The 27,213-nt window shown below is 42.5% G+C and overlaps 1 protein-coding gene across 2 annotated transcripts in view; it reads right to left on the reverse strand.

Moving 5' to 3' along the window:
• LOC145358817 (CREB-regulated transcription coactivator 1-like) overlaps positions 1-27,213 on the reverse strand; it is an 85,045-nt gene that overhangs the window by 28,889 nt on the left and 28,943 nt on the right. The window contains exons 6-11 of one of the 2 annotated variants that reach the window (XM_080213126.1): positions 21,654-21,739; positions 16,758-16,801; positions 16,426-16,646; positions 15,762-15,907; positions 10,440-10,652; positions 858-959 (exon numbers count right to left, since the gene is read on the reverse strand). In XM_080213126.1, the coding sequence (XP_080069252.1) occupies positions 858-959; positions 10,440-10,652; positions 15,762-15,907; positions 16,426-16,646; positions 16,758-16,801; positions 21,654-21,739 (812 nt within the window). The remainder of the gene's footprint in view (positions 1-857; positions 960-10,439; positions 10,653-15,761; positions 15,908-16,425; positions 16,647-16,757; positions 16,802-21,653; positions 21,740-27,213) is intronic. The other variant, XM_080213127.1, reaches the window with a different exon arrangement.

Here is a 27,213-nt window from a genome sequence, read left to right on the forward strand (position 1 = left end):
TCCACCAACTACAGGCCCTCTACCAGTCAGTCGCCAGCCAACCCCAACCCTCACCCCCAAACAACATAAATCTCATCCTATTTACTATTGTCTTCAGTTCTGATGAGAAACATTAACTCTGTTCTTGATCCGCAGATGCTGTCAGACCTGCTGAGATCTTCCAACATTTTCTGTTTCAGATCCAATAATATCTTCTTTCCAGTTAGATTAAGAACATAATTCTGCTGAACACATTTCAGAAATTCCTCCCCTTCTTTTCCTTTAATTATATCCCAATCAATATTTGTTCCCCAATATTACCACTCTAAATTTCTTGCAAATCTCTTGTGCTTTCCTGCAGATTTGCTCCTCTATTTCCCCTCACTATTTTGAGAGTTAGAAAATATAGCATTCAACTCCTGCTCACTCAAATTCTCACACCTTCTCCTGCAGGGTGTGCTGCCTGCACACATCCTTCCTTCAGAAGTGGAACAGATACACTCGCAATAAAATCTAGGCTCTTAACTCTGCCTAATCAATATCTTAATTCGAAGATATCCGAATTTGTTTCCATAAATCCAAAAGTTAGCAATCAATTAAATACAGAATGATCAAATCTCACCCAGATCCATGCTTAGTGACATGCATGCACACACAGAATCATGCAGCCATGTGCAGCCACTCAGTCATACACACCAACACAAGTGGAAATGGAAACTTTAATAAGGCTCAGAAACAGTTCTTGGTTAAACAGAGAGGTACATGGTGATGGAAGGTGACAAAGCAAATTGTGACATGGCAAGAATGGGATAACCTCATTGCAAACCATGAATTAGTCACAACACCAAGCCAATCACTGGAAGCAAAGGTTCCCTTACTTGAGGGGAGGTGCCGGGAGAGAAGCCTTGATTGGAGCCAGGGGAGGTGGGAGACTGGTTGGCTGGAGATCCAGCATTACTGCGGTACTGCTGGAGGGAAGCCTACAGAACAACACAGAGTTAAGAACGACTGCTGAGATAGGCAGAGTATAGCAGCTTTGGAAGTTCTGAGCGGATGCAGGTAATGATGCTGGTGCAACTATTTCAATCCCTTGGATCCGGGCAAATCAGTTCACAGCTACCTAAAACCAATGCTGAATTTAATCTGCTGAAGTAGGAGATACTTGGGATTCCAAGTCCTTTTCATGTGAAGATTGTATTACGGAGTGAGGTAACAGGGGAGCTGCAGAACGAGCTGGGGCTATGACTGAGTTCCCTCTCTTCTGGTTTGTTTGCACCTTTGTCCTCTCTCCTCTCATGTGTACGCATCCCTTTACTCTCTCCCTGCTGGCTTTTTTTCTCACATGTGTCTTTCTTCCAAGTTCCTTTCCACCCCTATCACAGCCCTGTCCTGCATTCGCTGCCTTCTCCATTCACTTCATCTTTCTTGTTTGTTCACTCCCACTTTGTTCTCAGCTTATCACACTTCATGCCTCCCTGCTCATTCCTCACACACTTCACGTTTGCTTGCTCCTTCTCTCCATATATCTCCCCTTCAATCTCTCACCATCACCCCTTCTGCTTACTTATCTCTCACTCCCCTTTCTCCTATTTGCTCCAAATCAACCCCACTCTCATCTTTTGCACTCTGCACCCACTTCAGGCTCATTCATGTTTATTTCCGATCTCCCTGGCTGGGTTTCTTCCAGCTCACATTTTCTCTCATGGTGGCAGTGGTTAGCACTGCTGCCTTACAGTTTCAGAGACTTGGGTTCAATTCCTGGCTTGGATCACTGTATGTGTGGAGTTTACACGTTCTTCCCGTTTCTGAGTAGGTTTCCTCCAGGTGCTCCAGTTTCCTCCCAAACTCCTAAGATACGCCAGTTAGGTGCATTGACCCGAACAGGCGCCGCCAGACTGTGGCAACTAGTGCAATTTCACAGTAATTTCATTGCAGTATTAATGTAAGCCTTACTTGTGACTAACAATTTTTTTTAATAACCATTACACATCTCAAAATGCTTACAGTCAATGAAGAGCTTCTGAAGTGACCATTGATCATGCTAAATTGCCCCTTAGTGTCCCGGGATGCGTAGGTTAGAGGGATCATGGGGTAAATATGTGGGGCTACGGGAATAGAGCCTGGGTGGGATTGATCTCGTGCGGACTCAGTGGGCCAAATGGCCTCCTTCTGCACTGTAGGGATTCTACATTTCTCTCCCATGGGTCTCTGCTTGCTTGCTTGCTTATTTCTATCACATTCTCTCATTCTCAGGGAACCACTCAAAGGAGAGCAGGAGAAGTCTGTCCTGAGCCAAATTTATCCAAGGAATAAAGAACAAAGAAAATTACAGCACAGGAACAGGCCCTTCGGCCCTCCAAGCCTGCAGTGCCATGCTGCCCGACTGAACTAAACCCCTTAACCCTTCCGGGAACCATATCTCTCTATTCCCATCCTAATCATGCATTTGTCCAGAAGCCCCTTAAAACTCACTATCGTATCCGCTTCCACTACTTCCCCCAGCAAAGAATTCCAGGCATCCACCATCCTGTGTAAAAAACTTGCCTCGTACATCTCCTTTCCTCACACCTTAAATCTATGTAATTGACTCTTCCACCCTGGGAAAAAGCTTCTGATCGTCCACTCTGTCTATGCCCCTCATAATCCTACAGACTTCTATTAGGTCACCCCTCAACACTCCAGTGAGAACGAATCATGTTTCTCCAACTTCTCCTCATAGCTAATAGCCTCCATACTAGGCAACATCCTGGTGAATCTTTTCTGTACCTCTCCAAAGCCTCCACATCCTTCTGGTAGTGTAGCAACCAGAATTGAACACTATATTCCAAGTGTGGCCTAACTAAGGTTCTCTAAAGCCGAAACATGACTTGCCAATTTTTAAACTCAATGCCCCAGCCGCTGAAGGCAAGCAAGCCTTATGCCTTTTTGACTACCTTCTCCACCTGCGTTGCCACTTGCAGTGACCTGTGTACCTATACACCCAGCTCCCTCTGCCTATCAATACTCTTAAGGGTTCTGACATTTACTGTATATTTCCTATCTTTATCAGAACTTCCAAAATGCACATTTGTCCAGATTAAACTCCATCTGCCATCTCTCCGCCCAAACCTCCAACTGATCTATATCCTGCTGCTGGTGATGATGATGGTCCTCATCGCTATCCGCAAATCCACCAACCTTTGTATCATCCATAAACGTACTAATCAAACCAGTTACATTTTCCTCCAAATCATTTATATATATATTACAAACAGCAAAGATTCCAGCATTGATCCCTGAGGAACGCCACTCATCACAGCCCTCCATTCAGAAACACATCCTTCCACTGCTATTCTCTGTTTTCCATGACCAAGCCAGTTCTGTATCCATCTTGCCAACTCACCTTTGATCCCATGCGACTTCACCTGTCTGCCATGATGGACCTTGTCAAAGGCCTTACTGAAGTCCACGTAGACAACATCTATTGCTCTATCTGCATCAATCATCTTCGTCACTTCCTCGAAAAACTCGCTCAAGTTCATGAGACATGACCTCCCTTTCACAAAACCATGTTGCCTCTTGCTAATACGTCCATTTATTTCCAAGTGGGACTAAATCCTGTCTGGAAGAATCCTCTCCAATAATTTCCCTACCACTGATTTAAGGCTCACGGGCCTGCAATTACCTGTATTATTCTTGCTACCCTTCTTAAACAAAGGAACAACACTGATTATTCTCCAATCCTCTGGGACCTCCCCTGTAGCCAGTGAGGATACAAAGATTTCTCTCAAGGCCCCAGCAATTTCCTCCCTTGCCTCTCTTAGTATTTTGGGGTATATCCCATCAGGCTTAGGTCTGGCCTTTTCCTCAATCAACATCACGAAAGCAGGTTATCTGGCTATTACTGGATTACTGTTTGTGGGATCTTGCTGTGTGCAAATTGGCTGCCAAGTTTCCGACATTACTATAGTGTCTACACTTCAGAAGCACTTCATTAGCTGAAAGCATTTTGAGATGTCTAATGGTTGCTAAAATAAATTATTTATTAGTCACAAGTAAGGCTTACATTAACACTGCAATGAAGTTACTGTAAAATTCCCCTAGTCACCACAGTCCGGTGCCTATTCAGGTCAATGCACCTAATCAGCATGTGTCTCAGAACGTGGGAGGAAACTGGAGCACCTGGAGGAAACCCACGCAGGCAAGGGAGAGCGTGCAAACTCCACACAGTGACCCAAGCTGGGAATTGCACCAGGATCCCTGGCACCGTGAAGAAGCAGCGCTAACCACTGTGCCACTCAGGTACTAAATAAATGCAAATCTTTATTTAACTGGTTGTAAAGTATTTTCAGACATCCAGAGGTTGTGAAGGAAGCTTTACAAACGGGACGTTTTTAAGACACTCCAGAGTCTGTGAAGAATTAGTTAAGTTTTCATAGCATCCCAAACTGCAATGCAAGAACCAGACCAGAATATTTCAGCTCTTATGAAGGCCTTTGTTTCAATCCAGCGCCTGTTATTGCAAAGTAACTGTTCTCTTTACATGAAATAAATGGACTGCAGCGATCCATAACCACCATTCTCTCAAGGCCAACTGGGGATGGACAATAAATGCTGCCCTTGTTGGCTAAATCCCATGAAAGAATAAAAAAATGAAGTTTTTATAAACAAGCCTCCCAAGGGTGAATCAGTCAAGTGAAACACTCTGACGAGAATTCAGGAACCCTCAGTATCATTGCAGTGCAGTATTACAGTTCCTGCAAAGGACATCTAGGACTTCTGGAATGGCAGCTTAAGTAACTCTCTGAACAAGCCATCAACACTGGCAGAGGTACTTTAAAGTTCAACACTCAGCAAAGGGGCAGACACTCAGGGGTTCCAAGAACGGGAATCGTATTTCACAAAACGCAACAAATTTCCCACTGGGGGTTTATTTTGGTGACTGCTTCTCCAACACCACCACCAGCTGATTTACAGCATGGCAGTGACTACACTTCATCAATTCCACATCATTGGAATTTCTGAACAAGAAACTTATAAGGAAGCGAAGTATTTGATTGCTACAGCACATACTCAGAAGGAGCATACAGAGCAGGGTCAAAGTGAGAGTATGAGAGGGGATGGAAGGATGGAACGAGAAGGAGGGACAGATTAGAAGGGAGAGAGAAATATACAAAGGAACAGCATTATAGAGGTTTACAGCATTGAAGGAGGCCATCAACCTCATATTCATCATGCATTTGCAAATCCCTCAATTATAAATCGATGAACACCCCAACCAGAAGTACTCTTCATAATTTCAACAACTCTTAAATCTCTTGACAACAGCTGCTCCAGTGGCAACTGTAGCAGTATCTTATGTCTCCCTTCAGAACTAGTTTTCATTCTTGGCAATGTCCTGGTGAATCTGCACTGTCTGCTTTCATCTCTTATTGTGGCCTAACCATTATTCAAATTTATCATGATTACTTGACAACAACAACTTGCATTTACACAGCCAAGATTTTTCAGAGGAGTAATTAACAAAATTTGACACCAAGCAAGGAGCAGATTTTAGAACAAATGGCCAAAGGCTTGGACAAAGAATTGGGGTTTAAGAAGCATTTGAAGGAGGAGAGAGAGGTGGGGAGTTTTCAGAAGACAATTCATTTTCTATTGTGTTCCATGCGCCTTATTATAAACCCAAAATGCTCTTGCTTGTATTTTCTGGAACTATCTGTCTCTTGGGAAATGATGCAATTGCACCTAACATCTGGATTTAGGAGTTAACTTTAATTTTTCCTCCTGTGTGCTCCTTCCTTCCACTTCACAAACTGGCCTACACCTTTCACTCAGCCCTGAAAGCGTCACAGAGCCCACTGCTCTTATGATTTCAGTAATTGTGAAGTTGTGTTCCCTTTGTCAAAAATCATCCATACTTGCTCTGCCCCCACAGGTCAAGATCCAACTCTGTCCTGTTTCCCCATTCACTGCTTACCACACTAATCCCCCAATCCCCAGTCATGACTCGACATTCCCCCTCACTCCAATATTCTCAGGCCATTACCCTCCTCTTCCAATCCTTTCCTAGCGGAACTACACACATTAACCTAAGCATTTTGGCTGGGCAAGCAGTTCCTAGCTATAGGTTGCTCCATTTCGATATACAACATGACTGAATTTTGGAAACAAGCCTCTAGGAGGGCCACAGTAGATCCACATAGACTACACATACTTTATTCCCTTTAACCATCCCTCAACAATCACCTCTACAAATTAAACCTTTGTATGTCAAACATCATATTGCCTTTAACAAATGAATGTTGGCTGCTCTAGCATATTCCATGCATCTTTAAATGTTCACTGATTTGACCCTTTATTACAGATTCTAAAAGTTTTTGACAACTGGCATATTAACCAAGCTCTAATTAAGAACAAAGAGGCCACTCAAGCTAGTTGCATCATTAAATCTCCTCACTCTGGTTCCACAACCCTCAAAACCCTTCATTTTTGCAAAAGATCCTTAGTCTCAACAGCTTTGTGACAAAGTGTTTCCCGACATCATCCCTAAACAGTTGAGCTGCAATCTTAAGGTTATGGCCTCTTACTCTGAATTCCATGCCAAAGGTGATAGTTTCTCTCTTTTCTATCCCATTAACTTGACATACAACCTACATAACTGAAATAAAAACAAAGTGTTGGAAAAGTTCGGCAGGTCTGGCAACATCTGTGGAAAGAGAAATACTCAACGTCCCGAGTCCAACATGACTCTTTGGAAAAGTTATCCTTCTTCCAAGAAAGTCAATTTGGACTTTGAAATGTTAACTATTTCTCTTTCCACAGATGCTGCCAGACTGGCTGAGATTTTCCAGCAGTGTTTTTATTCCAGATTTACAGCATCTGCAGTATTTTATTTCTCCATTAATGAGCTAGACTTGGATATCAACAGACCAATTTAAAAATTTGCAGATGACAAAAACTTGGAAGTATTGTTAACTATGAAGAGGATAAGGACAGACTTCAGGTAAACACATACAGCCTGGTGGAATGGGTGGAAATGTAGCAAATGAAATTTAATGCAGAGCCAAACAAAGTGTTTTACTTTCGTGGGAAGGATGAGTACAAAATAAAAACTTATGGATACGATTCTAAAGGGGTTACAGGAACAGAGGGAATTGTTTGAATTTTTTGAAAATGTGATCAAGTGTTTGAATGAGGGAAGTTCAGTTGATTTAGGTTGTACACATTTTAACAAAACTTTTGACAAGGTCCCACATGGGAGACTGATTGAGAACGTTAAAGCACTCAGAATTGAGGGTAAGTTGGCAAGATGGATCAGAAACTGGTTTATTAATAGGACACAAAGGGTAGTGGTAGAAGACTGTTCAAGTGACTGGAGGCCAGAAGGATCAGGACTGGGATCCTTATTGTTATATACATAAATTACATAGATGAAAATGTAGGGGGAATACCAAGCAAGCTTGCAGAAAACATCAAGATTGGTAGGGTGGTTAATAGCGAATAAGATGATTTTATAGCAAAATATAGATGGTACTTAACTCTGATAAATGCGAGATGATGCACTTTTAAAGAAGAAACAACATAAGGGAGTTAATTTAGATAAATGCAAAGTGATGCACTTTGGTAGATTAAACCAGGGCAGGATTTACTCAGTTAACGGTAGGGCTTTGGGGAGAGTTATAGAACAAGGAGGTCTAAGGGTACAGGCTCATAGCTCCTTGAAAGCAGAGCCACAGGTGGACAGAGTGATGAAGGCATTCAGCATGCTTGGTTTCATCAGTCAGAATAGTGAATACATGAATTGAGACGTCTTGTTGAAGTTGTACAAGACATTGGTAAGGCCACACTTGGAATACTGTGTGCAATTCTGTCACCACTGACAGGCAAGGCAGATGAACTCTGGAGTGTAGGAGGCTTAGGGTGATCTTATAGAGGTCTATAAAATAATGACAGACATAGATCAGCTATATAGTCAACATCTTTTCCCAAAGGTTGGGGTGTCTAAAACTAGAGGGCATAGATTTAAGTAGAGAGAGGAAAGATACAGAAAGGCCCAAAGGGACAATTTTCTCACTCAGAGGGTGGTGAGTATCTGGAACGAGCAGCCACAGGCAGTAGTAGAGGCGGGTTCAATGTTGTCTTTTAAAAAGCATTTACTCAGTTACATGGGTACGATAGAGGGATATGGGCCAAATGCGGGCAATTGGGATTAGCTTGGTGGTATAAACTGAGTGGCATGGACAAGTTGGGCTGAAGGACCTGTTTCCATGCTGTGAAGCTCTACATTTCTAACATTTAAAATTGAGATACGTAGAAATTTCTTCTTGAAAAGGTGGTGAATCACTGGAATTCTTTGCCCCAAAAGTTAGTGAAGTCTGGTTCATTAGAAGTATTTAAAGTGGAGGTGAATAAATATTTCAGAGACTGTGGAGTAGAGAGCAATGGGGAAATGGCACAGAAAAGGAATTGAGGTCAGCAGAGATCAGCCATAACAAAAAGAGAAAACACTGGAAAATCTCAGCAGGTATGAAAACATCTGTGGAGAGAGAACAGAGCCAACGTTGAGTCTGGGTGCCCTTGTGAGAGCTGCCATGACTGTATTGAATGGCGGTGCAAGCTCGAAAGGCTTCGTGGCCTACTCCTGTTTCTATTTTTTGTGTACCTTCGGGTTGAGAAAGCCGAGGGGGGGGGGGGGGGGGGGGGAAACCTGATTAAAGAGTGGAAAATTACGTGGGACACAGATAGGCTGGATAGAAAGAAACTTTTCCCCTTAGTAGAGGGGTCAGTACCAGGGGGCCTGGATTTAGGGTAAAGAGGAGGAGACTTAGAAGAGATTTTTGGACAAATGTTCTATGTAAATCTTTCCACCTAGAGGGAATCTGGAACTCACTGCCTGAAAGGGTGGTAAAGGCAGGAACCCTCACAACATTTAAGAAGCATTTAGGTGAGCATTTGTAACACCATAATATACATGGCTATGGAGCAACTGCTGGAAAACAGGATGAGAATAGAAAGGTGCTTGATGGCTGTTGCAGGCACAATGGGCTAAAGGGGGACTCTATGACAGTTTCCATTTGACTGGATGAATGCTGTGGCTCCAACAACAAAAAGCTCAAAACCATCCAGGACAAAACAGCCCATTTGATTGGCACCCCATCTACCTTCAACATGCACGCCCTCCACCACCAACAAACACTGGCAGCAGTGTGTACCTTCTACAAGATGCACTGCAGCAACTCACCAAGACTCTTTCGAAAGCACCTACCAAACCTATTACTTCTTCCACTTAGAAGGACAAGGGCAGAAGATACATGGGAACACCACACCTGCCAGGTCTCCTCCAAGCCACACCCCATCTTTACTTGGAAATATAATCGCTGTTCCATCATTGTCACTGGGTCAATATCTTGGAACTCCACCCTTAACAGCACTGTGGGTATGCCTACGCCGTATGCTTTGCATAGTTCAAGGTGACGGTGACTCATCACCACCTTCTCTAGGACAATTAGAGATGTATAATTATTGCTGGTCTACAACCAGCAAAGCCCACGTCCTATAAAAAGGAAAATATTCCAAACTAAAAGCTTCAAAATGATGAGAATTTCCTTCATATAAAACTCCTGCACTGAAATCACAGGTAGTTCTTCTAAAGTTAGTAAGAGAATGAAAATTTGTAAAGTTCATGTTCTAAGTAACAGATCTAAGAAAATGAAAATTTTCTTGTTTTCGTTCTGCTGTCACCTTAACCAAAAGCAAATAGATGAGTGAAGCAGTAATGAGACATACTTATCATTAAGTCTCACAAGTGAGTTTCAAATCAAAAGGAAATCAGTACAGACCCCCCAAACACAATGGAGAGTTGCAGCAAAATTAACTTTCCAAAATTACTAGTGGCTAGAACTGCATCCGTTACAGTCCCAAACTGCCCAAGCACATGGGGCCACAGGAAGAAAACTTGACAATATAACCTGCAGCAGAACTTACTTCCTGCGGTGACAGCCTTAATGAGGCTTCCTCTTGCACTCCAGACCCATCAAGTGAGAGCCAATTGGCTCACAGTGCTTTAAAGGCACTCCCAAAATGAAGCCACAGTTGATCAATTCTAAATGGCTCCTTCCGTTTCCCAAGGGATAGTCTTTACATGAATTATTCTGCCTGATCACTCAAACTACAGAACTTTCATCTACTCTCACATCTCCAGTATGAAATCCTGGAATGATGCGTCAGTGAATTATTCCAGCTGCGATGAAGCAGGACTATGGGTTTTTATTCAGTTCATGAGGCATCCAATGAGTAATGACCTGCAAAATGTATGAAAAATTAAATGCAACTATTGACTGAACTTTTTATATCTCCTGCTCTTGTTGATGCACTTTTCTAGATACGCATATATATTTATCTATATAAATACAAGAAAGAAGTTGGTTGACGATTTTGAAATAGTTATCCTACCAACTCTGCCATAGACCTTACCCACTTACCGTGCTGATATCCATTCCGATAGGTGCCTGTGTTTGGTTCATTGGCGGGGATTGCGGCATTGTGGCTGCCTGTTGCTGGCCACTGCTTTGCTGTGACTGTGAGCTCTGAGCCAGGCTGCTTGAGCTCTGGGACTGTGGCTGCGTTGTCTGCTGCGTGAAAAATGGATATGCAGGAAGATGCTGCTCCAATGCCAACGCGTCCATAGCAACAGCCTACAATAAAAATAACACCCCATTCAGCAGCCACACTTTGCACAGACTGTCACACCACACAAACTAAGACATGTGCTTTTACAGCGTAGTGCAGAGGGTGAAAGCGCTGGCTGGTATGGGTCTCAGGCAAACACCTGAAAGTTTATAAGTTTCATCCCTGCTCTGTGCTGAATTAGTTGATCTTAGTGGGTAGTGATTGGGAAATTGGCTGCTGGTTTTTGAGGCCTCTGGCTACATGAAGAAAACCAGACAGGATGGCTGCTCCCAAGATCCAATCTATAGAGAGCCTTCTGCTTGGAGGTACACATGCAAATGTCAAGTGAGCTAAAATACTTTATTCAGTTCTGGGCACCATACTTCAGGAAGAATGTCACGGTATTGAAGAAGGAGCAGAAGAGATTTACTTAATTGGTACCAAGGATAACCAACTGCAGAGATTTGAAAAGGCTCGATAACCTCAGCTGGTTCTTCTTAGAGAAGACAAAAGAGGGATTTGAGAGAATAGAAACTATTTCCAATGGAAGAAAGGGTCAGGAACCAGAGGAGACAAATTTAAGTAAGCAGTAAAAGAAACACAGGAGTAAATAAGGAAAATTATTTTTATGCAGCAAGATGCTATGATCAGAAATGTGCTGCCTAAAATGGTGGTGGGCGTAGATTCAATAATAGATTCCAAAGGAAACTGAAACAAAGAACAATACAGCACAGGAACAGGCCCTTCAGCCCAAGGAGGTTAGAAAGATTAATGGGGTTACAGGATGGGGCTGGGATGGGATTGTTGTCAGTGCAGACTCGACAGGCCAAATGGCCTCTTTCTGCACTGTAGGAATTCTTTGATTCCATGAAGACTGTGCCAACACAGATGTCTCTCTAATCTAATTTTCTTGCCTCTACGTGGTCCATGTCCCTCTATGCCCTACCTATTCATGTATCTATCCAGATGTCTCTTGAACGTTATTATAGAACAGCGGTCTCCAAACTCCAATCTGGATGCAGCCCGTGGGCCGTAGTTTGGAGACCCCGTTATAGAACCTGCTTCCACCACCTCCTCCAGCAATGCGTTCCAGGCATTCACCACCCTCTGTGTGAAAAACCTGCCCCTTGCATCTCTTTTAAACTTTCCCCCTCTCACTCTCAACGCATGCCCCGAGTAACTGACCGTTCGAGACTGGGAAAAAGACTCTGACTGTTCACTCTATCCAAGCCTGTGATAATCTTGTAAACCTTTATCAGTTCCCCCACATCCCCTGATGTTCCAATGAAAACAATCCAAGTTTGTTCAACCTTTCTTCGTTGTCCATATCCTCCAAACCAGGCAACATCCTGGTAAATCTCTTCTGCACCCTTTCCAATGCAGCAACGTCCTTCCGGTAGTGTGGCGAACAGAATTGTACACAATACTCCAACTGCAGCCTAACCAAAGTCTTATAGAGCTGCAACATGATTTTCCAATTCCGATACTCAACTCCCCGACTGATGAAGGACAGCATACCATACGCCTTCTTGATCACCTTGTTCACCCAAGTTGCCATCTTCAGGAAACTGTGGATCTGCATGCCTACATCCCTCTGTATGTTAATATTTCTAAGGGCTCTACCATTTACAGTATACTTGCTTCTGCAGTACACCTTCCAAATTGTATCCCCTCACATTTGTCCAGGTTAAATTCTGTCATCTTTTGGCCCAAGTCTCCAGCCAATTTATACCCTACTATATTCTCTAATAATCCTCCTTGCTATCCCGCTATTCCCCCAATTTTCGTATCATCATTTTGGAACACTTGGTCAACATTTACCTTGCTGTGAGCGGGTGCCCAATAAGACGGTATAATTTCCAAACTATTTCATTTTATAAAGGCTTTCATCTTAGTTTGGCTAATTCCTAGTGATAAAACATGGCAGTTAATGGAATGGGATGGGATCCTAAATGAACATTTCTCATCCGTATTCACTGTTGAGAAAAGCATGGATGTTAGAGAACTTGGGGAAATAAATAGTGATGTCTTGAGGAGTGCGCACATTACAGAGAAAGAGGTGCTGGAAGTCTTAAAGTGCATCAAGGTAGATAAATCAGTGGGACCCGATGAAGTGTATCCCAGGACATTGTAGGAGACAAGGGACAAAATTGCAGGTCCCCTAGCCAAAATATTTGAATCACTGATAATCATGAGTAAGGTGCCTGAAGATTGGAGAATGGCGAATGTTGTGCCTTTGTTTAAAAAGGGCTGCAGGGAAAGGCCTGGGAACTCACATCTGTGGTGGGTAAATTGTTAGAAGGTATTTTGAGAGACAAGATCTACAGGCATTTAAAGATGCAAGGACTGATTAGGAACAGTCAGCATGGCTTTGTGAGTGGAAAATCATGTCTCACAAATTTGATGGAGTTTTTTAAAGGGGTAACCAAGAAGGTAGATGAGGGTACTGCAGTTGATGTTGTCTACATGGACTTTAGCAAGGCCTTTGACCAAGTACTATAAAGTAGGTTGCTGCATAAGGTTAAATCTCATGGGATCCAGTGTGAGGTACCAAAAGGGATATAAAATTGGCTTTTTGACCAGGGGTTGGTTGTAGTGGGTTGTTTTTCAAACCGGAGGCCTATGACCAGCGGTGTGCCTCAGGGATCAGTGCTGGGTCCACTGTTATTTGTCATTTATATTAATGATTTGGATGAGAATATAGGAAGCATGGTTAGTAAGTTTGCAGATGACAATAAGATGGGTGGCGTAGTGGACAGTGAAGAAAGTTATCTGCAATTGCAACAGGATCTTGATCAATTGGGCCAGTAGGCTGACGAATGGCAGATGGAGTTTAATTTAGATAAATGCAAGGCGATGCATTTTGGTAGATTGAACCAGGGCAGGACTTACTCAGTTAATGGTAAAGCGTTGGGGAGAGGTACAGAACAAAGAAATCTAGGGGTAGAAGTTCAAAGCTCCTTGAGAGTGGAGTCACAGGCAGACAGAATGGTGAAGAAGGCAGTCGGCATGTTTGGGTTCATTGGTCAGAACATTGAATACAGATGTTGGAACGTCTTGTTGAAGTTGTACAAGACATTGGTAAGGCCACACTTGGAATATTGTGTACAGTTCTGTCACCCTATTATAGAAAGCATATTATTAAACTAGAAAGAATGCAGGAAGATTTACTAGAATGCTACTGGGACTTGATGGTTTGAGTTGTACGGACAGGCTGGCTAGGCTGGGATTTTTTTCTCTGCAGCCTAGAAGGCTGAGGGGTGATCTTATAGAGGTCTATAAAATAATGAGGGGCACAGATCAGCTATAGTCAATATCTTTTCCCAAAGGTAGGGGAGTCTAAAACTAGAGGGCATAGGTTTAAGGTGAGAGGGGAGAGATACAAAAGGGTCCAGAGGGGCAGTTTTTTCACACAGAGTGGTGAGTATCTGGAACAAGCTGCTAGAGACAGTAGAAGAGGGGGGTATAATTTTGTCTTTGCATTTAGACAGTTACATGGGTAAGATGGGTATAGACGGATATGGGCCAAATACAGGCAATTGGGATTAGCTTAGGGATTTTAAAAAAATGGCATGGACAAGGTGGGCCAAAGGGCCTGTTTCCATGCTGTAAACCTCTATGACTATCATTTGGATGCAACAGGACAATTGTATAGAAATCTATGGTGGTGGAGTGCTGCTCTGAGCTGCAGCAGAGCTTGGTGACAGGAGGAGTTTGGTAAAGGGGAGAGTTTGGCGACAGGGAGAATAAGATGATATCGCTTAGCCCTTTGAGCCTGCTGCACCATTCAAATATATCATGGCTGAGCTTTGACCTAACTCCATATACCTATCTTTGCCTCATACTCCTTAATACCTTCAGATAACAAAGATCTATCAATCGCAGATTTAAAATGAATTAGTCTTTAGATCAATCATCAATTGCCATTTGTGAAACAGTGCGTCAAGTTTCTATCACCTAGTGTGCAGACATGTTTCCTCATTTCACTCCAGAATGGCCTGGATTTAATGTTTAGATTACGGCCCTTACTCCCAAGCTAGAGCAGCAGAAACAGTTTCTCTTTACCTGCTCCAGCTCCTCCCCTTCACATCTTAAAAACATCTTAAGCAAATCACTGCTTAACATTCCACACACTGGAAAATAAACCTCTAGTTCGTGTACTCTATTGTAATGTAACCCTTACGAGGTTATGAATAAGGAGCAGGAGCAGCCCGCTCCACCATTCCATAAGACTGTGGCTAATCTGATCTGCAGTTTAGATTTCAATCTGATAAATCTCTGCTCCGAAGGCAACATATTCTCCCTAAGATTTGGTGTGTAGGTCTGCATATAATACTCTAATTGCAGAGTAACCAGGGCATCGAAGTATAATTTCCACCCATTTCATTCTTGCCCTCTAGATATCAAGCATTCCAATTAGCCTTTGTGATTTTTTTTTGCAGCATTTTGATGACTGATGAAGCGGATATCCAAATGGCTGCATGTCTATCCCAGTGTTTTAAAGGAGGAAACCATACATTTTCTAGTGAGCCTAATGGCCCAGCTCAGTCAATTCACTTTCAATTCCTCAAGCTTCCACTTTAGCTAACAGTTTCTTTTTATAGGATCAGAGAACAGGTACAGCATGGTAGGAGGCCATTCAGCCCATCGGGTCTGTGCAAGGCCTGCTTAAAATATGGTACAAGCTTAAATTGTCTCTCTGTGTATGTGTGCTAACAAAGGTTTAAAACTTCAGTTCAGCTTCACCTTTAACATAGGTGCCTGCCAGGCTGTGGCTTTTAGCTTCACTTTAAACGTTGTCTGCACTGTAATTAAGGTTTTAATTACAGATTGAAAAAAAAAAGCAGTTTTTGGCAATCAGATGTCCATACTGAAAAACAGGAGCATTTTGAGTTCAGTCTAGAACCAGGTCACCCAGAAGCAAGATGCTTTTGGCAGCTGAAGGAACTTATCTACAAGATAGCAGATCAGCAGCACTGCAAGCGTTTGTGTGAACAAATAATGACCCGATAGAGACTGACCTCATGAGATTAAGTCAATTAAGTTTCTGATGAGTTTAATCTAATTGTCCTGTTAATGTATTACACTGCAAAAGCATGTTACATTTGTGGTATCTTATTCCATGCAGACCATACCTGTGTGATTGGAGAGAGTGGGGAGAGAGCTGGTGATAGTTGAAGTTGTCTCCGTGAATCCGTGCTGACTGGTATGGTGAGGGGTGTCACGGTTGGTTGCCGACTCTGGAGAGATCCTGTTAGTGACCCCTGTGATGATGTCAGGCCTGCAGACAATGCAAGAGATTGCTGACTGGAAAATTGATGGGAGTGATTAATATTGTTTTTCTGGGAGGTTCTATTCATGTTTCCACCCACTGCTCAGATAGAAGCAAGCTACCCAATTATTGACAGCACCTCTGCAGTTCCACGGTGAGGGTGTGCAAATCAGGTACCAGAAGTCTTTGCATTTTCAAATAATTACTGCAATACAAGTGTTATGGGTTCCTCTCAAAACTGAAGTCTGTATTCCACACACTCATATCTCTCCAAAACCTTCTTTGGCTGTCTGCCAGAATATGAGACACACAAATTATTCTCCTGAGACAGGATTCTGCACATACCCTGATTGTACCACATCCATCCCAAGATCCCTAGTTCTATGTGCTGATGCTCTCAAACATACCTACACTGTTTCCTCATGCGTGCTGGCTATTGGTGCAAATGGCCCCTCATGTACCTTGGCTGCTGGTGCCATTGCCCCCTCATGCACCCAAGCTTTCAATACTAAAGCCCCAATGCGTACCCTGGCTGGTGGTATTGAGGCCCAGATGGTTCATATTTGCTGCCAGGTTTCCAGTGCTGTTTGCGCTGCTCAAGGTCGGGAATGTTGTCTCCTCTGGATCTAGTGGGGTGGGGAGGGGCGGTGGGAAGTGGATATTTGTAAGATCTGGCAGGGATCCTCCAGTATTATGGGCAACAGGCATCAGTGATGTGTTACTTTCCTGGTCTGTAGATGGGAAAATACTGTTAAGAAAAAGAAAAATTGAAGTTTTTACTTGCAACCAACTGACAATTTCAGAGCTCTTCTCACATCGCACACCCACACGGTCAACAAACTCCAGAAAATCTACTCACTTGATTCCTGGGACTTCACATGATTTAGGCCGTGATGGTGCAGACTGTGAAGAGAAACAGTTGAAATGAGAAGCATATTAAAACGTGAATTCTTATGGAAAAATCCATAATCAGCAAAACCACCAAACCCATCAAGCCTTAATTCTCCAATTTTAAATTCCCTGTCTTTAGTCTGTGTCTAATGTTTTGTCCTCCAATATCTTGCAAAAATGCTCCGAACATTTAACACCCATTGAATGGGAAAAAAAAAGTTAGCAAATGAAGTCCTGTCTATGGATTTTTCTTAGTGTAGGAAACTGGACAGGGAAATCGTTCCTCTCTTTAACAAATATATCTCAAAATATTATTTTAGTATTTCAACCTGTTTCTTTTGTTCTATCTTGTGATTATTTCTATCCTTTTGAGCTATTAGGACTGGCGTAATGAAGCTGTAGTGGTGAATCAGTTGTTTTAATCTTTCTGGAGTAGACCAGACTCGACTTCCACTTGATCAAAAACATCCTTTAAACTGCAGTCAAACTCGATGGCCTTGACTGCCTCAATGGCAACAGGCAGTGTCCAGAATGAGAACGAAAGAAACAGATGAACCAGGACTGATTGAAGTCTACAAGATTATGAGGGGCATGGACAGAGTGGATAGAAGCTTTGTCCTAGGACGTATGAGGCAAGTTTTTTTTTTACAGAGAGTAGTGGGGGCCTAAAATTCATTGCTGGGGGAGATGGTGGAAGCAGACACAATATTGAGTTTTCAGGGGCTTCTTGACAAATACAGGAATAGGATGGAAATAGAGGGATATGGTCCCCGGAAGCATAGGGGGTATTAGTTCAGTTGGGCAGCATGGTTGGTGCAGGTTTGGAGGGCTGAAGGGCCTGTTCCTGTGCTGTAATTTTCTTTGTTCTAGGACAGAACCTGTCCTTGTGCTAATCAGCTGTTCTATGTGAGGAGCAGCAACTGTGGGGCTTCAACTGACTCTGCAGTACGGGAGAAAAACAGCAAGAAACAAAGACAGTAAAAGCTTCCACAGGTATATAAAAAGGAAACGATGCACTAAAGTGAGCACTGGTCCCTTACAGGGTGAGATTAGGAAATTAATATTGGGAAATGAGGAATAGGCAGAGGCTTTCAACAAGTATTTTGTCTCCACCTTCGTAACAGAAAACATAAAGCATCCCAAGAATAGGAGAAAATCAAGAGACAAAAGAGAATGAAGAACTTAAAACAATCACTAGAGAAAAAGTAATGGGTAAACTAATGAAGTATAGAAATAAGAAAGTTTTGATGCAACTATACAAGGCAAATTGTAACCCACACCAAGAGTACTGTGTACAGATTTGTCACCTTCAGGAGGGACAAACTTGAATTGGAAGCAATTCAGAGAAGGCTCACCAAGCTGATTCCTGGAATGAGAGATTTGTTTTCTGAGGAAAGATTAAGCAGAATGGACCTTTATTCATTGGAGTTTAGAAAAATGAGAGGTGATCTTACTGAAACAAAGAAGTTTCTGAGAGGGTTTAACAGGATAGATGCTGAGAGGATGTTTCTTCACTCATGGGGAAATCCAGAACTTATGGAGACAGTTTCAAAATGAGGGTTTTAACTAAGACAAGGATGAGGAGAATTGCCCCTCTCAGGGGGTCATCAGTCTTTGGAATTCTCTTTCCCAGTCAGCAGTGGAGGCTGGATCATTGAGCACACTGACGATTAAGTTAAATTTCTGATTGACAATGGGGTCAAGGAATACTGGGGGGTGGCAGGAAAATGTGTTAAGGCCACAATCAGATCAGCAATGATCTTGCTAAATTATACAGAAGGCTTGACAGGCTGGATAGCTTACTCCTGATCCTCCTATTTCTTACATTCTTCTCATGGAAAGTGTTTGTGTCAGGAAGTTGAGGGACAAATGTTAATGACGCTCCCCACAGTTAAACAGCCTGTCAGTACTGCCCATTGAGGATAACACAATAGTTTAGTCTTTTGGGCAAACTACCACAGGAAATCCAATCCTATGGAATTATATCTCAGCAAGAGATAGGAAGGGACAGGAAAACAAAGTCAAAGTTGTTAAAGTTTGGCCTTTGCTAAGGAGCCACGTGATCACAAACATCATGTATCATGAAGGGTAGACATGGGTAATACAGTATATGTAACATATTTGGATTTTCAAAGAGCCGTTGATATCACACAGTGGGCTTACAACTAAAGTCAGAACATGTGGATTCAGGGAATAAGTAGCTGAATGGACTGAAAGAAGACTATAAAACCGAGAATAAGGGTTGCTACTCTGACTGACAAAAACTGCAGAATGGTGTTCCAGAAGGATCACTGTCATTCGTCATTGATGGAAATCATTCAGATTTGGAAACTGAACAAAGAATTGATTTAGTTAATACAGAAGAGGACTGTTAATGAATACAGCAAAACATTAATAAACTTGCAGAATAAGCATGTAAATGACAAGTTCATTTCAATGTAGGCAATACATTTTGTTGGGAAGGATAAGGAGGCCACATATTACTCAGAAAATCAGAATAAATGTGGTAGAGGAACAAATGAATCTGGAGGGATACAGACATATGAATCACAGATCATTAAGATCATAAAAAAGCAACTCATTTGTAGAACAGAACTGAAATGCAGGAAGTTATGTTAAATTTGCGGTAAACTTTGGTTAGACTTAATTGCAACACTGAAGTTATGATTTCCATAGTATTTTTATGGAGGCATGAGAGAAGGTGCAAAAAACATCTACTAGAATACTAAACTGAGAAGATAGAGCTACCTGAAAATATTGGGCAGGCTTCTCATGAAAAGAGATCAAGGGGTGACCTAATAGAGGTATTTTCTTAATGGTGAGGATTTGCTGCCAAAGCATGTCTGTCATTGAGATGGCAATGCTGAGCTGCTGCAGCCTCTGAGATGTGAATATACCCACAGCTGTCAGGGAGGGATGATGAAAGGCCATATTTTTCCCAGTCAAGATAGCACATGACTTGGAGGAGGACTTACAAGTGATGTGCCCCATGCACCTGCTGCCTTTGTCCTTCTCAGGCAGATGATATACAGGGGTACTGGGAAAGATAGGGAATGGCACTAAGTCATGTTGCGCAAATGGAGAAGCGGTGGAGACATGATGGGTCAAATGGCCGCCTTCTGCACCATTACAATTTTGTGATTCTGTATGATGAAATATTGTGAAAGGAATTGCTAGGATGGACAAAGAGATGCTTCTACTTGCAGGTGGGACCAGACCTAGCAGCCAGAAATAAGACCGTTGCTAAGAAACCCAACAAAGAATTCAGGAAAAATTTCTTTAGAGTGATGAGAATATGGAGTGTGTTACCACAAAGTATAGCTGAAGAAATTAGCATTGATGGATTTCAGAGAAAGTTGGATAAGTGCCTAAAGGGAGAAATGAATAAAGATGATCCTGATAGGGTTATATAAAGATAGGTAGGTGGAACTTGTTCATAACCAACACCAATACTGTTGGTTAAAACTTTGGCCTGAACATCAGGGGAACTACTCTGACCTTCAAATAGTGCCTTTGGATCCGAAGGATATCACTGTAGCACACCTCGGTCCTGCACTGAGACGTCAGCCCTGGTTTTGAGCTCTCAAAAAAAGGTTGAGACTTTGATCTTAAACCAAGGGCACAATGAGACTACTGAGTCATCACTGAGTAACTTCACTGAGGATCAGATATTATGGAAGCAGACTGTTCAAAATAGAGGCCATCACAGCATAGCCCACCCTATCCTCACTTAATGGGTGGAATTTTCACAAAAAATTGCTAAGTATCAGGTTTCTGAGAGAAATAGGCAGGTTTTCTCTCCAGATCTTATGGCATTTTGCCATTTTAAAGCAGGGTGTGTGTCTCGTGTCATCATTGTGAGGGGCAGAGCCTAAAGGCGCCAGCAAGGCTGCTCCACAGAGTCTTTACAAAGGGCACCTCGATGTCAAATTAACGTCAAAGACCACCTCCACCCAACGGCCTCCAACATCTCTTCCCCCCATGTGTTTAGGACCCACCACCTGGCAGAGTGCCCACCCACCCTGGGAATCACTGGCCTCCATGTCTCTAGTGTGGTCATCATGACTGGTTTCAGTTTTTGGATACCAGTTTTTATTCCCGCTAGCTGGCATCACGGCTGCAGGGGGTAATAGACACTGTGAAGACATTTTTGAATATTTCCATGCATGCTAATCAGATTTATGCCCTTGCTGGGTGCAAAAGCTATGACCTTACGGCCAGAGGGTGGGGACCCCACTCCTAAGCACAACTCCCACTCTGGCCCTCTCGCAAGAGCTTCTGGCCATAATGGGATTTGCGACCACTGCAAATTGTCCCAATGTCCATGTGCACCATTCCAACAAGAATCACAGCAACAGGGTGTTCTATCCAAAGTTTAAACCAACAGCATTAGAAAGGTTTAATAATTGATCTCATTGCTGTATGAGAATTCTTACTGTGAACAAATTGGCAGCCGCATTTCATCACAACATCAAGTATAATTCTAAAATTAAATCAGTGGCTGTGAAGTGTTTTGAGGTGCCCTGAAGCTGTAAAATGCGCTATACAAATATCAACGTATTCTTTTCTGAAGCACATCCCAGCACAGCAAGCATCATTTCCAGTAGAGCTGGAGAAAACTGGGACTCCTCAGTTTAAAAAAAAACAAAAAATTACAAAGGTTAATGCATGCCAAAAACAGTAAGAAAGAAACAAGAAGGAGCTTAAAAGGGAAGAGTTGCAACACAAAGCACAATAAAGAAGAAGCTGCACAAATAGAAACAGGATATCTAATGGACAAGTGACATGAGATGAGTGACCAGGGCCACTCTCATGCGTTCCAAATCCACCTCAGAAAAATTAGACATTAAATATCCTACAATACCTTTTTGTTGTCCCACAGTGGTTTGGATAGAGATTTATCAGTCTCAGACGTATTCTCGTCCATCCCAGGAACCGTTAATAGTAACACTGAGAGACGTGTAAGAGAGAGAGAGAGATACACAGACAATAAATGGTTCAAGAATTAGACAAGACAAAAAAAAAATCAGGGAAAGATGCACTGATCCACCAGCACCTTCTGTTTCTCAGTAACTGAGGATGAAGCAACCCGACCAGATATGGTTTGGCCCGATTATCTTTAACTCTTGCTCAGGGGGAAGGCCATTGAAGTCCGATGAACCAAACAGCAGCAAGGAGCCAGCAATGGCACAAAGAGCTGGACCGTGGTCTTTTGTTTCAAATCTAAATGTTGTTAAAAGAATCAAATGCTGTGGGCATTGTATCTGGAAAGGGTCAGATCACCAGGGGGAATGTTTGCATTCCGCGCCCACCAGCGGGGGGGGGGGGGGGGGGGGGGGGGGGGGCGGCACAACGACAACATGCAAAAGTCTGTTGACCTCGGGCAGGATTTTCTGGTTTTGGGGAAATTCCGCCCGTTGTGTTAAGCCAAAAAATAGGAACTTTTTGTTTGTCCATTCTGGTTCTTTATTTAACTTTATGTTCTTTCCCAATCCTGCACCTGACCTCTGACAACTCTTCCTCCAGGCTAGCCAGTGAGGGTGCATCACAGCCAAAGCTAATACAGTCCTCTTGTGCATTTTCCAGCTACAGGGACAGAAAGGGACAAGTTTGAATTGTCCCCACCACCCCTCTCACCGCCCCCTTCTTAGTGGTGGGATTTGGAGGTTAACTCCAGTGGCCTAAAGGCTGCCCTGAGTGCACAGACCAAAGGGAAAACCAAGGTCCTCCTGGTTAGTAAGTAGCACACTTATCTCAAGCCATTCTGATTGTGACTTCTCTGTTTTTCCTTTTTTTAAAAGTTTATTTATTAGTGTCACAAGTTGGCTTACATTAACACTGCAATGAAATTACTGTGAAAAATCCTGAGTCACCACATTACAGTGCCTATTCGGATACACTAAGGGAAAATTTAGCATGGCCAACGTGCCTAACCAGCACGTCTTTTGGACTGTGGTAGGAAACTGGAGCACCTGGAGGAAACACACGGGGACACGGGGAGAACGTGCGGAACTCCCCACAGACAGTGACCCAAGCCAGGAATCGAACGTGGGTCCCTAGTACTCTAAGACAGCAGTGCTAACTACCATGTCACCCTTAACAACTCTAACTTCAATAATGGCAGATTGGCACAAAATCTAAAATCACATGGAATTCAGGTTGGGATGGCTAGATGGACACAGAACTGGCTTGGTTATACAAGACAGAGAGTAGCGGTGGATGGGTGTTTTTCAGAATGGAGATCTGTAGCTAGTGGTTTTCAGCAGGGATCGGTGCTGGACCTCTGTTATTTGTAGCATATGTAAATGATCTGGAGGAAAATGTGCATGGTCTGATTATTAAGTTTGCGAATGACACAAAGCTTGGTAGAGTTGCTAATAGTGCCGGGGATTGTCAGAGGATACAACAAGACGTAGATTGGAAACTTGGGCACAGAAATGGCAAATGGAGTTTAATCCAGACAAATTTGAGGTAATGCATTTTGGAGGATCAAATTTAGGTGCAAATTATACTATAAATGGCAGAACCCTTAGGAACATTAACAAATAGAGGGATCTAGGTGTGCAGGTCCACAGTTCTCTCAAAGTGGCAACACACAAACAGCCAAAGTGACAAAGAAGGCATTCTTTCATTCAGCTGGTGAACTGAGTACAAGAATTGGGAAATCATGTTGACACTATATAAAACCATGGTTAGGCTGCATTTGGAGTATTGCGTGCAGTTCTGGTCACCACACTACCAGAAGGAGGTGGAAGCTTTGGACAAAGTGCAAAGAAGGTTCACCAGGCTGCTGCCTGGTCACGTGGGCATTGGCTATGAGGAGAGGTTGAATAAACCAGGATTACTTTCACTAGAAAGATGGAGGCTGAGGGGAGACCTGATAGAGGTCTACAAAATTATGAGAGGCAGATACATCTATAAGGAAGCTCTGAATCTTAGAACAATTCAAGAGCATGGACTCCCGAATTTTAGGAAATCCAAATCGATCTATGCTGAGAGTTTTTCTCCAAGGGATGCTGGACAATTACAGACTGAGAACAAATGAACAAAATGCTGGTATTGTGTTCATACTATCAGAGACTGAGCCTTGCATAGCTCTGCTTCCAATAAACCAAACAACATCTTAACCACTAACAGAATGACAAAAATACTGAGGTATACGTAAACTGTGAAATATTGCCTGAACAAACTGATCAATATCTATTCCATCTATAAACCCAACTAAACGATCAATATCCATTCTGTGTATATACCCTGCATCTAACCATGACAGTTTGATAGGAGTGAGAAGCACATGATCCTTGTGGATGGAGAAGAGGTCCTATCTCCACCATGTTGTGTGGCAGCCCCATTGTTCTAAATGGGATAAAATTGGGATGTATCCAGCAACTCGAAGGTGAATATCTATGTAGTAGTGTGAACAAGCAACAGCAGCAGAATTGTATTCCACCACAAATGGTAAAGTAATGGCCTGGCGCATCCCTCAAATCTACACACCATCAAGCCAGGGGCCAACCCTGGTTCAATAAGGAATGCAACCATAATACAACTGAATTCCATATTAAATTGCAAGAGTCATTCTGCAGTCCAAAACAAGATTATTATTAAACAAAGTTAATCACATAGGTATGAAAGAAAAGCCAGCCAAGGTTGATAGGGTGAACAGAGTAAAAGGAATTGCAGTAAATAAACAACGGAAAGCATTTAAAGAAACAGTTCATAATTTCAAACATAAATTTATTCTTTAAATAAAATCTCAGCAAGAAACATTCATCTGTGTCTCATTACAGTTGTTAAAGGTGATATTAGATTTCAAGAAGAGGCTTAAAATGTTACAAAGAATAATACTGAGCCCAAGGCCTGGGAAAGTAGGAAACAACAAGAGTAAAAGGGATAAAAAGGGAAAATAAAAGAATATGCGAGTAAACAAGCAAGAAATATTTAAAATGGATAGTAGAAGTTTTCACTAACATATAAAAAGGGAGAGTCACCAAGGTAAACATTGGTCCCAAAGAAGCAGAGGTTAGCAAAGAGAATGCGGAAATAGCAGATATGCTGAGTAAATTATAGATCAGAAATAAAGGGTAACCGGAGCTTATAGGAATGAGGAACTTAATGTCATTAACATCAGCAGAAAAAAGTCATGAAGAAACAAAGGGATTAAAGGTCAACAAGCTTTCAGGACATTTTGGCCTACATCCAAGAGTTCTAAAAGAATTAGCTGAAGAAATAGTGTATGCGCTGGTATGATTTATCAAACTTCCCTGGTACCAGCAGTTAGGAAGTTAGCAAATGTAACTCCACTTTTCAAGAGAGGGACAGAATACAGGGGATTGCAAGCTAGTTAGCTCAGCAGTATTTATCAAAATTGCGGGAATCTATTGTTAAGAAAGTCTTAGCAATGCAATTAGGAAGTCATATTATGCTTAGACAAAGCAAACGCGATTTTACAAGAGGAAAATCTCATTTGATAAATTTACGAAGAATTAAGAATGGTTTCATGGTCATCATTAGACTTTTAATTTCTGATGTTTTGTGGAATTCAAATTCCACAATCTACCATGATGGGATTCGAACCTGGGTCTCTGGATTACTAGCCAAGTGACAATTCTGCCTCCCTTAATCTATATTAATGATTTAGATGAAGAGAGTAAATTAATAATTTGGAAGAAGGAACTATATGTATTATCTCCAAATTTGCTGATGATACAAAGCTGGGTGGGAGGGTGAGCTGTGAGGAGGATGCTGAGATGCTTCAGCACGATTTGGACAGACTGTGTGTGCGCGCATATACATGCAGATATAGTATAATGTGAACGATTGTGAAGTGTGTGGGGGATTGCGGGGGTGGGTGGCGGAGTGCAGGGAGGTATCAGGATATTGAATTTGGTGATCAGCCATGATCAAAATGAATGGTGGAGCAGGCTCAAAGGCCGAATGGCCTATTGTTTCTATGACTAAGAGCAACACATCTGAGTTTGTTGACCATACAAAATCAGGTAGAAATGCAAATTAAATGGTGGACACAAAGAGGCTGCAAAGAAGTATAGACGGGTTAAGTGAGCGAGCAACAAGATGGCAGATGGAGAATAAAGTGTGGCATTGTAAAGGTACTGGACTTAAGAACAGAAAAACAGATGTGAAACTTTTAAATGCTGATGTTCAGATAGACTTGAGTATCCGCACCCAAGGAACACAAAGTTAGCAGGTACAGCAAGCAAAGACAAAAGGCATGTTGTGCTTTATTGCAAGGTGATTGGAAATATTGTGCTCGTGATTGGAAGAGAAGAGTAAGGAAATCTTGCTATAATTATACAGAGCTTTGCTGAGACCACACTTAAAATGAATTTTCTGCAGTTTGGCTCCATATCTGAGGAAGGATATACTTAAATTGGAAACATACAACACATCTTCAATAAACTGATCCATGGGATGACAGCCTGAGTAAACTAGGCATATACACTTGGAGTTCAGAATAATGAGAGGTGATCTCATTGAAACATCGAAGATTGTTTTCAGTGAAAACCATGGAAGAGTGAGGAGCAACTTGATTGTAGTATACAACATCCTGAATGCAATTAACAAGGTGGATTTTTTAAAAAATTCATTCATGGGACATGAGTGTCGCTGCACGGCCAGCATTTATTGCCCATCTCTAGCTGCCCTTGAGAAGGTGTTGGTGAGCTGTCTTCTTGAATCGTTGCAGTCCATTCTGCTGTGGGTTGACCCACAATGCCGTTAGGGAGGGGATTCAAGCATTTTGACCCAGTGACAGCGAAGGAACAGCAATATACTTCCATGTCAGGACAGTGAGCAGCTTGGAGGAGAACTTATAGGTGGAGGTGTTCCCATGTACCTGTTGCCCTTGTACTTCTAGATGGAAATGGTTGTGGGTTTGGAAGGTGCTGTCTTAGGATCTTTCGTTAATTGCTGCAGTGCATCTTGTAGATAGTACACACTGCTGCTCCTGACCATCAGTGCCACAGGGAGTGGATACTTGTAGATGTGATGCCTTGTCTTTGTCTTAGATGGCGGCAAGCTTCTTGCGTGTTGTTGAAGCTGCACTCATCCACGCAAGTGAGGTGAATTCCATCACACTCCTGACTTGTGTCTTGCGGAATGGTGGACAGGCTTTGGGGTGTCGGGAGGCGAGTTACTCGCCACAGTTTTCCTAGCCTCTGATCTGCTCTTGTAGCCACTGTGTTTATGTTGCAAGTCCAGTTGAGTTTCCAGTCAATGGTAACCCCAAGGATGTGGACAGTGGGGGATTCAGTGATGGTAACACCATTGAATGTCAAGGGGCAGGTGATTAACAGTGTCTCTTATTGACGATGGCCATTGCCTGGCATTTGGGTGGCGCAAATGTTACTTGCTACTTGGACTGCTTTAGTATCTAAGGAGTCATGAATGGTGCTGAACATTAT

This window comes from Carcharhinus amblyrhynchos, chromosome 26 (genome assembly GCF_965287045.1).
Source record: "Carcharhinus amblyrhynchos chromosome 26, sCarAmb.v2.hapA, whole genome shotgun sequence".
NCBI classification, from domain to species: Eukaryota; Metazoa; Chordata; class Chondrichthyes; order Carcharhiniformes; family Carcharhinidae; genus Carcharhinus; species Carcharhinus amblyrhynchos.